Source organism: Bubalus bubalis, chromosome 9 (genome assembly GCF_019923935.1).
Source record: "Bubalus bubalis isolate 160015118507 breed Murrah chromosome 9, NDDB_SH_1, whole genome shotgun sequence".
In the NCBI taxonomy this organism is placed as follows: Eukaryota; Metazoa; Chordata; class Mammalia; order Artiodactyla; family Bovidae; genus Bubalus; species Bubalus bubalis.
In genome coordinates this window covers 92,549,198-92,567,399 of record NC_059165.1, presented here as the reverse complement: position 1 = coordinate 92,567,399, position 18,202 = coordinate 92,549,198, and the positions used below count along the sequence as shown (strand labels likewise).

The 18,202-nt window shown below is 42.5% G+C and overlaps 1 protein-coding gene across 6 annotated transcripts in view; it reads right to left on the bottom strand.

Annotated features, from left to right (window-relative positions):
• Positions 1-18,202, bottom strand: part of SAFB (scaffold attachment factor B) — a 61,447-nt gene that overhangs the window by 11,402 nt on the left and 31,843 nt on the right. For all 6 annotated transcript variants that reach the window (XM_045166644.1, XM_045166643.1, XM_045166645.1 and 3 more), the window contains 6 exons: positions 14,969-15,053; positions 5,105-5,169; positions 4,818-5,024; positions 3,935-3,997; positions 1,462-1,489; positions 1-511 (listed from right to left, as the gene is read on the bottom strand). In XM_045166644.1, the coding sequence (XP_045022579.1) occupies positions 1-511; positions 1,462-1,489; positions 3,935-3,997; positions 4,818-5,024; positions 5,105-5,169; positions 14,969-15,053 (959 nt within the window). The remainder of the gene's footprint in view (positions 512-1,461; positions 1,490-3,934; positions 3,998-4,817; positions 5,025-5,104; positions 5,170-14,968; positions 15,054-18,202) is intronic.

The following is an 18,202-nucleotide window of genomic DNA, read 5'->3' as shown; positions in this document are numbered from 1 at the left end:
CTCATTTTCTGATCAGCGCCCTCACTGGCTGAGGACTCTTTAGGAGCCGGAGGGACTTCATTACAAGCTTCAAAAGCAAACTTCTTCACGTCTTCTTTGCTATCCCCGGGGTCCGGGCTTGAGGCTTCCGGGGGCGCTTCCGCGGCCTCCTCGCTACAGGCTTCCGTGTGCTCTGAGGCTTTACTACTCTGCTCAATTGGCTTCTCTAGCCCTACAGGCTCACAGTCCGTCCTCTCGTCATCGCCTGTCTGCTCCACGGGCTCCCTTTTCACTACCGCTAACAGGGTGTCTGCCTTGCTCGACTGAGCGTGTGCTGTTGACTCGTTGGCCAAATCTAAATCACCCTCCTCCGGATGGGCGCTGTCAAAAAGGTCCTCTTCCTCCGCAAGTTTTCTGTCTGGCCCCACGCTACTTGTTTCCTGTGCAAATGGCTGCTCCAGCTCGGAACCTTCTTCTTTTACTGGCTCAGATTTACAAGTTTCCCCCAAAATGTCGAGTATTTTCTCATTTTCTACGGATTTAACAGGAATAGAATGGCACAAGGTTTAATTACCAGGGAAATAAAGCAATCACAAATGCGGAACTGGCACGGCGGCCACACTAACACGAAGAGAACTGCTAGCTACACAGAGATTGGAAAACCCGCGGGTACACACACTCAACACTGGTTACACTACCTGCACTCCGACCGACTACAGAATAAGCCTCTACGCTACATGGAAGAGAAATGAATGCATCCCAGAGACTTATTTAACCCCCAACACCTTCTGGCTGATTCTTGACAGTCTTCATTCTGTCGGCGTGTATATATGACTCTTCCAAATTTAGCTTCCAAAGTCCAAGTTGCTTAACTCAGTGTATCACCATTCACTGAACAGAGCTCAATTTCCAAATTTCTTTGAATTTCTTTTAACAGAACAGTCCGACATGAAAACCAGAATCTCTTCCACCGGTGCTCTGAGATATTTGTAGTCCAGAAAGTGAATAGTATTTGTTTGGAATTCTTATGAAGAAACTTTTTCTTCTTCTGGAATCCAGTTATGTCTCAATGCTTTAAAATGTTATCTCCCTACCACTGGCCTGCACTGCCTGAATTAAAAACCACAAAATTAACACACTGCCCAATATCACAAGATCTGTTTTGTGGAGTACAGAGGTATTATCTTTTGAGAGGCATCCAAACTCTCTCTGTATCTGTTTAAGTGCCATGTTCATTTAAAAAGGCATGAGATAGTCTCATCTCACCAATACGTTTTACAAAATGAGAAATCAGCCACTTTCACAGATCTGGTGATATGGCTGGGTTTCCAATCTCTATGATCCTGGTATATTTTGGATCGTAAACCTTTAAAACAATGTATACTATAGTAAGATAACTTTAATATTAAAGAATTCAAACAGAGAAGGCGGAAAACTAGAATGATTCCAAACCCCGTTGCTAAGTTTTTCATTTAACAGTACCTGGCTCCAAGGACGGTTCTTCAATTTCCTGCAACAAAAAACATAAATAAAATTGTGCCAGATGGATGAAACTTAGAATTTATTTACACCCCAAAGTATAACAACTAAGAAGGGAATTTTTAAAAACACAGACAAGGAACCTCACAAATGCAACAGGCGAAGGAACCTGCTTGTTTCAGGCAAGAGCCTGCAGGGGAGTTGGTACCGCACTTCATCCACCTCGGACCCAGGGAACTGTTTCCGTGTTTACTGTAGTCCTGTGCTTTACTGCATTTCCCAGCGCCTGGCAACATTATCACTTTTAATGGTGAGGAACCCATCACATGGCTGTCTTTTTCAACTGTCTTAAATGCCTGGATAGCTGTGCTTTAGTTTTATACTTTTATTGTCTAGCAGAATACCAGACACATTATACCAGATAATCATTTCTCACTAATGCAGTATTAGTTTCCAAAAATTCCAAAGATCAAAGGGAAGAAGGCATGGGTGACTTGACCCATGTTCTACCTGTGCACAGTGGACTCACAACACACACATGCCCACCTACCTGGTCAATCGAGTCCCTACAGTATCCCATGTACCTTCTTCCTTATCTCTTCCAATCAACAATCCAGCAAGCCAGATCTAATTCTTCAACATCCTTCAAGCCCTTCCCAGGAAGCTGTTGTCAAGTCATACCACTGTTACCCCTCACCAACACCAGCGCTTGATTTTACTACCCCCATTCCTACCTCCTCCGCAACAGGCTCATCTGTACCTCACCCCACATCAGGCCAAGTCCTACACATTTAGTGCAGGGACCATGTGCTCACAGAAAGCCTGCCCAACTAAAGGAAGGGACTTACAACGTGTGGTCACTGGCCCCTGTGTTCTCTTTGTTTAAGGGACAACATTCTAGAATTCTAGACAATTCTGATAAGCAGTCTAGGTTCCAGGCAGAAATTTAAGCACTTTACATAGACATATATTAACCAATCACCACACAGCCCTAGCAGGTTGGTTCTATTAGTACCATCCTTCTTTTCAAAGATCAGGAGTCAGGCACACTGTGGTTCACAAATTTGCTCAAGGACATACAGCAGAGCCAAGATCTGAGCCATGGCTGTGTGACTTGAGTCCCTTTATCAGTCAGGCCCACCCATCGTTCTGTTTATACACAGGGAGGATGGCAATCAACCTCTCTCCTCGTGCATGAGACACCACAGGTGCTTAGCATGTAAGTTACATGCACATGAATGGCTGGCACAGTCCATTGGGCAGTGACCTGCCATCCTGGGGAGCCCTAGAAAATGGGTCACTTTTATAACAATTTCATTTACTGGTAATCAAGTTTTTTTTTTTCCCCATTTCATGCTGGGAATTAAAGATTCTACACGGAAGGAAACAATCATTTTAGGCAGAACGATTCTGTCTTAACTTTCCCTAGACAAAAACATATACATTCCTATTTGTCTCTGAAAGGGGCTGTATGTACTGTCCTGACCAGACAATGTACACAGGACTGTTAAACCTGAGGAGACACTCAAGAAAATAAGCCTGCTCCTCCTTTCCTTTCTGAGTCAGAACAGGCTTTGTCTCTGCAGCTGGAGAGACATCAATCCGAATGGTGAACCAAGTTTCACCAAGTTCTCTTGCGATCTGTACCCTCCTGGAGGCTGGCTTGTGGCTCACTAATAACACACCCGGCCTGTCTGGCAGAAAGAAATGAAGGTGGTTTCTGAAAGATGGTTTCCAATTAATCAGCATAAGTTACATTATTAAAACAATAAAAAAAACAAGGACTGGCATAAGCCTTTTTTTCATTTCCTCAAAACCGTTCTGAAAATCAGATAGTCAGGTTTATTTCAACAGTTTAAACCAACATCGGCTGACAGAAAAAGTAAAAGGAAACTTAAGATCCATATTAGTGCAAACTATACCTAAAAGTTTACCCACATCTTATTTGTTCTCATTTAACTTTTAACACAGGTGGTAGTTTAACCTGTGTGTGATAGCCAAGATGCTACAATCAAGAGAACTCTGTGTACTTTTTGAGGACAAACTTCCCAAAAGGAAAATCAGAACCTATCTTTCCCAGCTATGACGTCAGTGCTGTGGCCACCCCACCGCACCCTCCTGCACCGTTGTCCGAGCCCCATTCTTCTGTCCTGGGGAAGGGGCGCTGCCTTTGCAGTCTCATGTCTCACCTAGGAGTACCTCTGCTGCAGAGGAGGCCCTCCAGGACAGACCCCCATGGTTTGATCTGTTACTCATCAAACTAACAAGAGCCCCCCAAAAGTCCCAAGCCGAAACAATGAGCAGTTCTCAACAGGCACGTTCTATTCAGGAAAGTTGAAAGCACAACTCCCTCTAGTAGGCCAAAAAAGGAAACAGACCTTGCAGTGACTTTTAGTGGGGACTGTATCAGAAGTGGATTCCAGAAACTGTAGTATAACCTTTCATTTTAAAATTATTGAGCCATACAACAATTTACCTGTAATATAGTGAAGTCAGATGATGAAGTATCTAAATTGTTTATACTTTCTTTATCCTCTACCTGTAAAATAAACGGAGAACAAAATTTACAATAACAGAAATGCCTTCAAAGATGTTTCAGGGCTTCTATTTTTTAATCGCCTTTTCTGTCTACCTGAGAAACATTCATCCTTTTGGAAATAACAATCCACTGAATTAACGGCATGAGAAAACGCAGTGTATGAGTTAAGTGTATCGAATCTGGAATTACCTTGGCTTTCATTCTTATTCTCATGAGCTACTGCCTGGAGATATTTACCCTGTACCTTTTTACCCCCCTATTTTTCCAAATGAAAAATGGGCAAAATAGCAGCTATATATCTGTGGTTAACAGGATGAAAGGAACTAATGCCTAATGTCTGGCAGACAGAATTCAGTAACTAATACTCATCATAATTGTATTGTGCCCTGGATTTCATCCTAACACAATAAAAGCTAAGGCTTTAAAAACAAGGCCACAGTATTCGAAGACTGACTAGGGGGGGTACCAATCCAATGACAGCAAAAGACCAACTTTCCAACTGTTTTGGTATTTCAGACATCACAGCTATTACATCACAGAGTAATCTCCTATAACAAGAAGGCTAGAATAGTGTCCTCAAGATGCTTAATGTCGCACTATTCAAATGGAGAGCAGATACAATTATTCCTCACAAGACACCATTTTTCAATGAAGCAAAGTGTGCCTTTTCAGACTCATCTGTGATGTGAATGGATGAGCCAAATATTGTACTGAAATGGCATTAAAAGAACATAATTCTAAATTTAGTTACTATCTGTTACGCTGTTTGAGGAATTTTTACATTTAGGGTATATCCTAGAGACCGTGCTGAGGTACCTACAGCATGTTCTTGAAGCTGTTCTGGAAGCTCTTTCATCTCCCCCTCCACAAGCTCTCTACTGTCAGACAGGGACTCCTGGAGGTTTTCAGCATCATCATCTTCCACACAGTCTGCAACACTCCCGTTATCAATCTCTGCTTCATCCAACACACTGATATCCATCATGTCAATGTCCTGTAAGTTCTCCAAACTGGTCTCAACATCCTCCTGTGATAAAGAAAAATACAAGCATCAGATGACAAGCCCTGGTCCACGTACGGAGCTGATCACTGACGAGGTTCACGTACCTGTCCATCCCCAGAATTTTCCTCTAGCCCATTATCTTCCACACCCTCTTCTTCTGGTTTGCGCCCTGGAGGAATAATTTATAGTGTGAGATCAAAGATATGTATTTTTCCGAAGTGACAAGTTTCACTTTTATACACCCTAAGCACTACAGAAAGACAACCTAAAACACCTGTGGGACTTCTCCGTTTAAGAACACAGTAATCCAGGAATAGTTATATCCAATCTGGATAAGGGAGTTCCCTACAACCCCTAGTAGAAGTGGTTCTGTTCTTATTAACTAGCTGTGCAAGTATGAGGCACTAGAAATGGATTCTTAATAAGGTGGAAGCAACCACACTTTTTCCAGGCCTGCCCGTCATGTTAAGTGGCTTTGGTTATGGGGAGAAGAGTATCTCATACAAATGTGCTGCTGTGGGGAATTCCCTGGAATTCCAGTCGTTAGCATCTGTGTTTTACTACAGATGTTTCAGGTTCAAAACTTGGTAGGTGAACTAAGATCCCACAAGCCTGGCATTACAAAAACCAAACAAAACCCAAACTAACAAAAAGCCACACAAACCAAAAAAATAAAAAAGATCATATTTGCTGCTTTTTGGTGGAACGTGGAACATCTTTACCCAGAGACAACTACATAAAAGGAAAACACAGAAAAGCAAAAAGAAAGTAAATGCCTTTCAGAATTTTACCATCTAAAAGTTAGTCCTGGAGCTATCATACAGTGGGCCAGGGATATCCTTCCATACTGTGCTACGAACATACAAATACTCTTTTAAAAATTGTGCTGCCATTTTATAATCCTTTCACTTACTACCTTGTGAATAGCTTTCTATATTCTTTCATAGCATTATATGGTTTGTGTGAGTATGTCCACAGTCGTGTGCGACCTATGGACTGAGGCCACCAAGCCTCTCTGTCCATGTGATCTTCAGGGAAGGATACTTGAGTGGGTTGCCATTTCCTACTTCAGGGGATCTTCCCAACTGAGACTGAACCCGCATCTCCTGCACTGGCAGGTGGATTCTTTTTTTTTTTTAATATTTATTTTTAATTGACTGATGATTGCTTTACCATTTTGATTTCTATCATACATTAACATGAATTAACCACAGGTGTACATATGTCCCCTCCCATCTAGGTTATTACAGAGCCTCAGTTTGAGTTCCTTGAGTCATACAGTAAATTCCCAGCAGCAATCTATTTACATACATTAGTGTATATGCTTCCATGCTACTCTCTCCCTTCATCTCACTGTTTTCCTCTTCTCCTTTACCCTCTATGTCTGCGTCTATTGGCAAGTGGATTCTTTACCACTGAGCCACCTGGGAAGCACCATTTTTCTCCCAATTAAAGATGAATCTCTTAGGTACTAAGTATTTATCTAGTAAGACATCACTTTGCACACAAAGGTCCAATTAGTAAAAGCTATGGTTTTTTCCAGTAGTCATGTACATACAGAACTGAGAGTTGCACCATAAAGCAGACTGAGGGCCGAAAAAATGATGCTTTTGAACTGTGGTGCTGGAGAAGACTCTTGAGATGTCCTTGGACTGCAAGGAGATCAAACCAGTCAATCCTAAAGGGAATCAAGCCTGAATAATCACTGGAAGGACTGATGCTAAAGCTCCAATACCTTGGCCACCTGATGTGAAGAGCCAACTCATTGGAAAAGCTGGTAAAGACTGAGGGCAAAGGAGAAGAGGGCGGCAGAGCATGAGATCATTTGACAGCATCACTGACTCACTGGACAAGGATTTGACCAAACTCTGGGAGATAGTGAAGGACAAGCAAGCCTGACTTGGTGCATTCTATGGGGTTGCAAAGAAACAGGATGACTTAAGGATTAACAACAATCATTTGTACCATAATTCAGACTTTAGAATTTTCTTATACCATGTGTTACTTGATTTTTCCATATTCTAACTTCACTCATGTTTTCCGAATTTTTTATCCCCCCAGAAATATTTTAATTGCAAACAGCCTTAGTAGTTGGCTGGGAACCTCAGTATCCTATGGCAAAACATGCCTTGAGCTTCAAAAATGTCTGGAACTCAACCCAGTGGTCTTTATAAATATGCTACGAAGATACACCAGCAACATTTCCACAGACTCGTACCATTCTAGAATATGCACATTGGCTTTTGCCCAATTCCATTGAGTTAGTAGGAAAAATCTAAGTAGACTACCAGAAACTTGCCACCCTTTCTACTGTCTTTCTCCCTTTCACAAGAAAGGCAGCAGGTTTTCATCAGGCAGATCCAGATCTCACTTCAACTAGTACACACAGGTACACTGCAGCCTGAAGCCCTCCCAGGGGAGAATTCTCCCAGGTAAGAAATGCCCTAACAAGCAATGTCAAGAGGACGTGCAGTCCTAAGAACATCCCCTCTTCACTATGGAAAGCACACCCCCATCGGGATGCTAACCAACAATCACTATTTGGCAAAGATACCCTGCTTTCCAAAGATGAAAAACAATGTGTCTCAATGAATCCAAAATTAATGTGAATGAGAAATACCACTGTGGCAAAAACTAAAGCAACTGTTTTTGGTACTACTAAGAGAAAAGGCACCCCTCAAATTCTTCCTCCAAAGAGTAAAAAGGCCTCCCACATTTGCAATCTCCAAACCACAGACCCATGCAGCCTCACAGTTCTTGTCTCCGAAACTTTCTCCCAGCCCCCTTGCCTGGGATTTCCATTTCTTTCCCCCATTAAGCTTCTACTTCAGGGAGAATGTCCAATTCAACTGTTAGACCTCTCCGCAGACTCCTGCTGGGAACTCCCCCAGGACCCAGTGTAGCTGGCTGCATGTGGGCAGGTATTTAAAAAAATTTGATTACACAAATACATTCACACAAGTATACTCATTAGAAGATTCTCACCACTTCACAGTAAATTTCACTTTACTAGTAAAAGATCCAGAGAAGGCAATGGAACCCCACTCCAGTCCTCTTGCCTGGAAAATCCCATGGACGGAGAGCCTGGAAGGCTGCAGTCCATGGGGTTGCACCGAGTCGGACACGAATGAAGTGACTTAGCAGCAGCAGCAGTAAAAGATCCACCCTCATAAATATATGAAAAATTCATGTATTTCATGTAAAAAGTTCTTTTCCCTTCTCCCTGTTGCACTTCTAAGAGGTAACCATTGTTGTCAGCTTGGTGGCCCCTGAAAACATCTTGTGGATTTACACAAATACCATTCAAGTGGAAATGAACTTGTTATGTAAAGGAATCACACTGTATATATATATATATATTCTGTAACTTGCTTCTGTTAATAAAGGCCTTGGAAAATTGTCTTGCCCTATACGTTGACTCACCTCCACGGTTAGTTTCACAGTTTGGTCACCCCTGTCCAGAAAGCAGCTTTATTAATTTACCATTTCCAATACCTACTCACTTCCTCACACCCTTGTCAATGTGGAATATTGAGAATTATGTACCTGTTTACCAGTGTAATTGGCAAAAATGATATTGTGATTATTATTTTTATTTGCTTTCCTTCAAGAATTTTTCTTTTTTGTATATAGGCCTTGTTTTTTCTTTTATCTGTGACCTGTTTATTCATGAAAATGAAGGGGAAGTGTTAGCTGCTTAGTTGTGTCTGACTCATGTGACCTCGTGGACTGTAGACTGCCAGGCTCCTCTGTCCATGGGATTTCCCAGGAAAGAATACTGGAGTGGGTTGCCATTTCCTTCTCCAGGGATCTTCCCAACCCAGGGACTAAACCCAGGTCTCCTGCATTGCAGGCAGATTCATTACCGTCTGAGCCACCCGGGAGGTCTCTTTTCTGAACTCAATTGGCTATTTTCTTATTAATTCGTAGGAATATTGAATGCTTTGTGGATGTTTATATGCTGTAAAATTTTCTCCCAATTATATCTATTTATGGTATCTTTCATTAAGAAAATCTTAATATTTTACCATTAAAATGAGAGCAAGAATGCAACAGTTTTTCAATTTGAGTTATTCTTCTGTATTTTCTTTTTGATGAATATTAGAACAGACAAATCTCAAAGGTCTTTTAGGTTACTTTGAGGGGAATTGAGAACCTTATGCTATCAAGTCATCATATCTAGGAAAACTTTCTCAAAATTAGTTATGTCACACTACTTAAATAGTTCCTTGTAGCTTTACCTATTACTTGAGAATACTGTATCTATTTTTAATGTCCTGTGGCAATACCTTAAGTCTTTGACTTGAAAATGATGTTTCATTGGCATATCAAAAACAAAGCAGACAATTAAAACCAGTTAGCAAGTTTTGCAAGTGCATTGTTCATATTAGCCATTCCCACCCCCCAACATTTCTTAAGCTGTCAATGGCTCATTTTGGATTGCTTCACTAGTATTTAATTTCATGAGGTACATGAAGACTAAAGGACCTTAGAGACCCAGCAGTGACCAAGAATTTGACACCTGCAGCAAAGTCAATGCAATGGCACCCCACTCTAGTACTCTTGCCTGGAAAATCCCATGGACGGAGGGGCCTGGTGGGCTGCAGTCCATGGGATCGCTAGGAGTCGGACACGACTGAGCAACTTCACTTTCACTTTCATGCACTGGAGAAGGAAATGGCAACCCACTCCAGTGTTCTTGCCTGGAGAATCCCAGGGATGGGGAGCCTGGTGGGCTGCCGTCTATGGGGTCTCACAGAGTTGGACACAACTGAAACGACTCAGCAGTAGTAGCAGCAAAGAGTAGGGCTTCCATGGTAAAGCCTCGCCTGCAATTCAGGAGACCCCAGTTCATTTCCTGGATTGGGAAGATCCCCTGGAGAAGGGATAGGTTACCCAATCCAGTAGTCTTGGGGTTCCCTGGTGGCTCAGTCGGTAAAGAATCTGCCTGCAATGTGGGAGACCTGGGTTCAAGCCCTGGGTTGGGAAGATCCCCTGGAGGAGGGCATGGCAACCCACTCGCTTCTATGGGCTTCCCTGGTGGCTCAGATGGTAAAGAATCTGCCTGCAACGCAGGAGACCTGGGTTCCATCCCTGGGTTGGGAAGATCCCTGGAGAAGGGAACAGCCACCCAGACCAGTATTCTGGCCTGGAGAATTCCATGGACGGAGGAGCCTGGCAGGCTACAGTCCATAGGACTGCAAAAAGCTGGACACGACTGAGCAACTTTCACTTCAGCAAAGAGTACACTAGCACTCTGCAAAAACGAAGAAGGGCGCCTGGAAGAGATGGCTGATTCCCAGTGCAGGGCAGGCAAAGTGAACAGACACTGAGCACCCTCTTGTGCCAGAAAGTGTTCAAAGAGTGATGTGAACATGTTAAGAAGATACTGGGGCCAGCTTGCAGGAGTCTCACAGGGAGAATCTGAACATCAAAATAAATAATAATCACAAAGGCTTATCACCTACTGAATAGGAATCTCTAAGTTCACACTGATAAGTGGGGGAGAAGTGCAAGCTACTACCTCTTATGGCAGAAATCCAGCACTAGAGATGGAATGATGAATTTAGAAAATCACCACTGGACAACTCAGTGGAATGCTGACACTAGTGGAGGGTGAAAGGTGGTATTTTTAAGTCTCTGAATATCCTCCCTATAGATACAATTACAGACTCTCCTGTGGAGAAACACCCAACCAATACCACCTCGAGGTACCTGCCCGAATTGTCAGGCTGTGCCTCTAAGGAGGACAAATAACAACAGAGGAAAAATAACACTTCCAGTGGTATTTCTGACAAAAGTGTGTGATTTGAACCTAATCATGAGGGGAGGAAAAAAAACACCAGAAATACCCCGCAATAAACCCAAACTGAAAAACAGGCTTCAAAATAAGTGGCCTGTGCTCTTCAGAAAATGGTAATGTCACAAATACAAACAAAGGCTTGGGAACCGTTGTAGATTAAAGGACAGCAAAAAGATGTGCCATGACAACTGAAAGCAAAAGACCCTAGAATTTCTTTCTTCTGAGTTATGAAGAACATTACTGGAATAAATGATTAAATAAGGTCTAAGCTTAGATAACAGCATTGTTCCAATATTAATTTCTTGATTTTGGTTAACTACGTACATAGTTATGTAATATCCTTGCTTTTAGAAAATACTGTAGTATGTAGGAGCAAAGAGGCACATACTTGCAACTTATTCTGAAACAGTTCAGGGGAAAAGGAAAAAATACATATGTATTACATTTGTTTTATCCTTTTCTTTCTCCCTCCTCCCCTCCCCTCCCTCTCTCTAGAAAGAAAAGGATAAGACAAATGTATTAAAATGATAGCATTTCGGGAATCTGGGTGAGAATTTATGAAAATTTCTTGTATTTTTCTTGTATCTTTTCTAAGCATGAAATTATGTCTCCCAAAAAAAGATACACTGTACATTCATATTCTAAGTTTTTGTGGATCCATGCTTTCATTTATTTTGGCTAAAGACACAGGAACGGAATAATTTAGGATGTATTAATATTTTAGTTGAATTTTTAAAAACTTTTATGTGTCAATTTTTCTCCCAAAATAATTGTATCATTTTATATATTCCACAGCAGTGTATGGGAAGTTTGTTTTTCTATGTCTTTGCCATTTTAATAGTTGTTTTCTAGTATTTCTAATCATTTTAATTTTCATTTCCTTGATAGCTAAACATAACAATTTTGTTATGTGGTCAGTTGATGTGGTCAGTGGCCATTTACTTATATTCTCTTGTGAAGCATCTAGTCAAAATTTTGCCAATTATTAAAATGTATCTGATTGCTTAAAAATATGCTGCTGCTACTGCTAAGTCGCTTCAGTCGTGTCCAACTCTGTGCGACCCCAGAGACGGCAGCCCACCAGGCTCCCCTTTCCCTGGGATTCTCCAGGTAAGAACACTGGAGTGGGTTGCCATTTACTTCTCCAATGCAGGAAAGTGAAAAGTGAAAGTGAAGTCACTCAGTCGTGTCCAACTCTTAGCAACCCCATGGACTGCAGCCTACCAGGCTCCTCTGTCCATGGGATTTTCCAGGCAAGAGTACTGGAGTGGGGTGCCATTGCTTTGCTTTTCTAGTTAAATTACTTTAAATGATCTATTAAACAAAGTTTTGGTATAAAACTAGTTTGGAAGCTTTCTAGGATTCTGATTAAAACCATCAGATTTCAAAGTATTTTGAGTTTGTTCAAACTGAACAGAAGAAAAACCTCTTATTTTCAGTAAAAATCTTAATAAAATTTAATAAGGCAGTTGTAAAATAATTCAAGAGAACTTATAAACTAGTCCTATTGAATATCAAAAAGTACTGTAAAACTTCAGAATAGAATGACTGCAAGCATCTAAGAAACCAGACAGAAAAGAGTTTGTATTGGGAATTCCTGGCAGTCCAGTGGTTAGGACTCTATGAGCTCACTGCCTAGGGCCTAGGCTTAATCCCTGGTCAGAGAACTAAGATTCCAGAAGCCACACAGTGCAAAAACCCATGCCCAGTTTTTTTGCTTTGAATGGTTCTACTTCCCATAAAGTCTCAGAACAGGCAAAACTAATCATCTACGGTCAAAGTAACTATTCTCCCTCCGCTCCCCACCTGAGGGACAAGCAGGGATTATGACTGGGCAAGAGCACTAGGGATTTAGCAGAAATGTATCACACTGGGACTTCCCTGGAGGTCCAGTGGCTAAGACTCCACACCCTCAATGCGGGGGACCCAGGATCGATCCCTGTTCAGGGAACTAGATCCCACATGCTGCAATAAGGACCTGGTACATCCAAATAAATAAGTAATAAATATTTTAAAAATCCCATTATTCTGATCACTATTTAACTTCACATCATATACAAAAGTAAATTCCAAATGAACTCAAAATAAAACTATAAATACTACTCTGCAATGCAGATTTCTTTAAAAAGTAATTTTAAAGCAAAGGACTGCTTTTTAAAATACAATATAAAATCTAAAACCAAATAAAACAGGTTAACGGCATTGCCTGTATTAAAGATTAAAACTTGAAAGACAAAAACATCACAAATTAATTAAGTCAAAACAAACTAGTTAAGTCAAATGAAAGACTGGGAAAAAAACAATTGACATTTTACAGAGCAAGCACTCTCAAAAGTGAGACAAGCATCAAAATGAGCAAAGGGCATGAAGAGACAATTGAGAAAATATAGATAGCCAATTATCAGAAATTTTCTAATCTGTGAAGGAGTGTAAATGGACACTTTACCTGTGGAGAAATTCAGACAAATACAAGGAAAATAATATTTAGCATTAAGCAAGAATTCAAAGTAACAGGTACCTGTCCATGTTGGTAGTTATTAACCAGTAGAGCCTGTTGGAAAGCCACTTGCTAGTAACTATTTTAAAAATAAATGTACATATCTTTTGACCCCAGAATTCTACTTCTCTCACTTAACAAAAACATATTGCTTCAGCAGAGGTAACTGGCACATGGACATGCTGAAAACCGGAACAAATAGTCTAGTGATAAAACTGAGGAGCCCAACTGTAATACAAAGGACGAATACTTAAACCATTAAAAGAATGAGGTCTTTTTATTTTCTGCATTATTGAAAAAAGTAAATTAAAGGATGTTGTGTGTAGTATGAATTTTTTTTTAATGGAAAGATAAAACTACACTGGTTTCTGGTTACATCTTTCCGCATTTGTTTTTAGGTAACAGTAGACAAACAGAAAAGTCTGGGAAAATATGCCTACTTTTAATAATGGATTGTCTCCTTTATTTAATGCAAATTTGTGTTCCTAAAAACCCTAACACAAGGATTTCTTTTTCTTAAAAACAAACAAACAAACTCCACAGGCTATATCCTCTGCCCGCCCGCCCCCTCCACCCCCCCCAATAAATGTTTTTCTCTGATTTTTCAGTACTCTGTCCTGGCAAAAACATCGACTTAGGCAAAGTCAAAATGTACAACAAACCGTGGGCCACACAAGTGACGTCATCCAAGTGATGACACTGACTGCTATTCTCCCAGAACTAATATACCAAAGCGTGGTCCATATTGGTGCCTGCCTCTCAGACATTTCACACCCAGGTCTTCACCACTGGCCAGGTAAAAATATTTCATTTCGGGGCCTGAGGAATAAAACTTTCAATTACCCAGAGAACTTTCAGGATGGCCCAACTGCCCGGTTTTAGCTGATTCTTTCTTAAACCGTAGTTGAATGTCACTGAATTCAATTAGGAATTCAATTTATTGAGTAAATACTAGTAGGAAAGAAGACAATGAAGAAGCAAACCCTGTCCTCAACAACCTAATTAAGATACAAGGCAGGATGATGTCAGCATTGAAACTCAGGCCAGGGCAGTGCAGAGGACCTAAGGAGAGAAGACTTGCTACTGGTGAGATCAGAAGTTGTCTCTTGATGAACTAGGACTCAAATGCAGACAGATGGGCAAGAGGAGTGGGTGGAGTAAACCACACGTCTGGGACCTGACTGCAGGTGGATGTAATAGAGGAAGGTGGTAGGGGCGGAAGCGGGAAGGGACCATCTGGGGCAATGGTGAGGGTCATTAATGCCATGTGGACTCTGGCTTTTATGAGGTAGGCAGTTTCGAAGGCAGCATCTGTAAAAGTGACAACTCTGTTTTGGCCAGCCGGTATTTAAAAGGCAAGTTATTTTCCACAAGTCAGAGCAATAGGTCTGAGACTCAAGTACTCCTAAACACTCTCTACCTCAAGACGGTTAAGACTCTGGATAAGCAACAGCTGCCGAGAAACCTACAGAAAAAATAAGTAAAGGTGTCAGTACCTCTTCCATGCTGAGACTTCCCAAAGCCCATGGAAACAAAAATACACTGGAGAGATCTTGAAAGAAAATGCACACCTTCATTCAAGGTCCATCCAAGATTCACAGGGCAGCCCACAGGCACATTAGCAAAGGAAGCCAGATTGAAAGAAGTTCCTAGCATCACCCTCCATACCTTTGCTGGATCTCTTTGATGTCTTCTTATTTCCTTCAGAGGTAATTTCAATTTCATCAGGATTACCTCCCTCATCTTCAATTGCCTAAAGGGAAGGGAAAAGAAAAGTTCACCCAAAAAGGCAGCACACAGACTTGACTTCCACAGAAGCTTCCGGGACTGATCTGGAAAGGGCCTCTCCCCACCTATTCATTCCATCTTTCTGCTGCAGCAAGGGCCCCAGAGGTAGACAGATTCTACCGTACTTTGGCTGCCCCGTCTCAGGCAGGCTTACTTAATTGTTCCGAGTTTGTTTTTCACTCTGGCATGAGGAACTAATTAAAGTTCTTACCCTGGAAAGCTGTTGTGAAAATTCTTGTTAGTCACATAAAGCAAGCACTCACCAGACATCTGACTTATTTTTAATATTATCACCACAATCTGACAAATCCTAATCCTGGGTCCAAAAGAACTCAGAAAGGGAGAAGCAAACTCGCTAATTACCTATGACGTCACTCAGCAATGTGTTATTAGACCCTCCCTGATCCCCTCTCAATTCCACGCCTGAATTAGCACCATCTGGACAGAATATGGGATGTGCAATGGTGGGACATTGCACTACCTCATCCCTCACGAATCTCTGACTCCTAAGGTCTTTCTCTCAACCACTAGGGGACCTGCTTCATTGGACACAGAACCCTAAGGATTTTTGAGTGAGTGCCGCCTCCCATCCCAAGACTGTGTTGCTCAGTTAAGCAGCTCTCAGGCTGGCTCAGCACCGTGCAGGCCACTAAGGAGGCACTCAGGAGGAAAGAAACAAAAAACCCCCAACCGCCACAAAACAAACAAACAAAAGAAGATGTACTGAGCCTGTCAATGCTGATATCCCCAGACACCAGGCCTCAGATTTTAACTTTTGGAAACCTTTTCTCTCCTGAATAGTCTTGGGAACCCATGTTCTATTTTTAAATCAGTTTCAAATGCTGTTTTGTTTGTAAGTAGTTTCAGAAGTCTCAAAGATTCTCAGGAGTATTCTAGCTTGGTAAAGTCTAAGTTCAGAATGAAGCTTGGGGGCTCCACACCTAACCTGTACCAGGAACAAAGAAAACCTCTTCTCTGAAGCCAGAGCCAGAAGAAAGATTTGGAGTTATGCCCTGGCATGAAGAAAGGCTCAAACAGAAAGTGTCTTACCCTCTGCCTGGAGACAAAAGATTCCGGACCACCAGCAGCAGAAAACAACTACCTCGGACAGAAAGTGAACCACTCTGCCTCTCAGATGGTCTCTAGGTGTACTGTTTACAGGGTCGTCCCCAGGGGGACCGTAGGCTATGAGTCATCCTTATAGGCCTTGCCAAATTAAGACTGTCGTCTCCACCTTTCCCTGTTTTGCTTTTCTACAAAAATAAATAAACCAGAAAAGAGACAAAACACTCTGTGACAGAAGTAGAATAGAAGAATTCCAGTTACTTCCAGACTTGCTCCGACAGAGTGGCAGATGGGTGTATACACTGATGGTGTTTGTGTATTTTGAGCACATCCCTAATAGAAGAGCAAGAAGGGATGGATTTTTCCTCTCAGAGATCCTAGTGGAGATCATACCAGTGTCAACCACCAACCTGACAGGGAGGTTCAATGCTCTATCAGCATCAAAGGCCTGTGGATTATCTGGGGGAATAATGGCTAAAGCCCTCCAATTTGGCTTTGTTGACAGGAGGCCCTGAAGCTAGTAACACGGATCACAGGTCCCTGGGTGCCAACCATCCCCTCCTTGCATACTCTCCAGGTAAACACTTCAGTGGTGAACTGCCTGCCCTGTCGTGTTAGACGGGAGTCAGTATCCACAGTGAAAGAAACACACACTAGAGTTACAAATGCCCCACTGACTCGGGGCATAATAACTCATCACTCTCAAGCCTGAACTTCCTCAACCGGATAATAGAAAATTACCCTCACTTCCTCTAAACAGAAATTAATAAATAAAACCCTGATCCTCTGTTTGTGAGGCAAGAGAAGGTGGAATGAGTCACAAACTGTACTGCTTGGGGAAGTAAGGTGGGGGGAGGATAGGTGACAAGGCTTAGAGATCACAAGAGGAGAAGTCCTGGGACAAGAGTTGAGAGACGGTAAAACAAAGAATTCACCAGAATCAGACAGCACAAGGAAAGCGGAAGAGCACAAATTCTTAACTCCCTACTTTTCAAACGCATCCCTCAAAATCCCACCTGGCAAGAAGGGGTCAGAATCCCCAGTTTGCAAATACCAAACAGTGGTACCTCTAGTTGTTATAAGAGTTTAGGGCTTTCCTCATAGCTCAGTTGTTAAATCCTGTGCCTGCAATGCAGGAGTCCCAGGTTCCATTCCTGGGTAGGGAAGATCCCCTGGAGAAGGAAATAGCAACCCACTCCAATATTCTTGCCTGGAGAATCCCATGGACATAAGAGCCTGGCGGGCACAGTCCATGGGATCGCAAGAGTCGGACACGATTTACCGACTAAACCACCCCCACCAAACAGTGATACAGAGAGAACAGTCAATTGTGGCAGCGATTGCCCCTCAAGCGTTCACATGTATCAGGCAGCACGCCAAGCCCATTTTATGCCATCTTACTTAATCCGAACGCGAAAGAATTCTTTCTTTTGGACACAAGGAGAAACAGGCCTAGAGAGAGTTAAAATGTCTTCCACGCTCAAGATCGAGTCACGGAGACTGGCAGAGTCCTTAGGTTCTTAAGTCTAACTGTAGGTTTCATTTCTGGTCTTTATTACAAACAGCACTTTCCCTTCCAGGCTGAGCCCCCGAGCCCGTGCTGACAAATCCCTAAGCCATTCCCCCCAACCCCGCTCCCAATAAAATACCCTTTTAATACGGTTACTTCGTAAAGTACCCCCCCTATTCTCGGCTTCTAGGCCCTAACGGATTAGGCAGCATCTCTCGCCCCAGAGGAGGCCCCCGCAACCAGCACACGTTCAGAAAATCGCCCGGCCAGGGTTCAAATCTCGACCTCCCCTCCCCGGCCGAGTGACCTTGGCCGAGTCCCCTGACTCCCCCGGCGGAGCGAGGATTTCAGGTTCCGCATTCACTTTTAGACATTGGGATGAAAGCAGCCGAAGGAAACCCTAAAAAGCAGGGGCTGATGCGGATAACACAAGCCCTCGGCCCATGTCACCCGCCACCTCGAACTTCCCCCGTTCGCGTCGAGATTTTCCTGTTCTCGCTCCGATGAAGCGCTGGGCTTTGAACTTGGGCCCGCCGGGG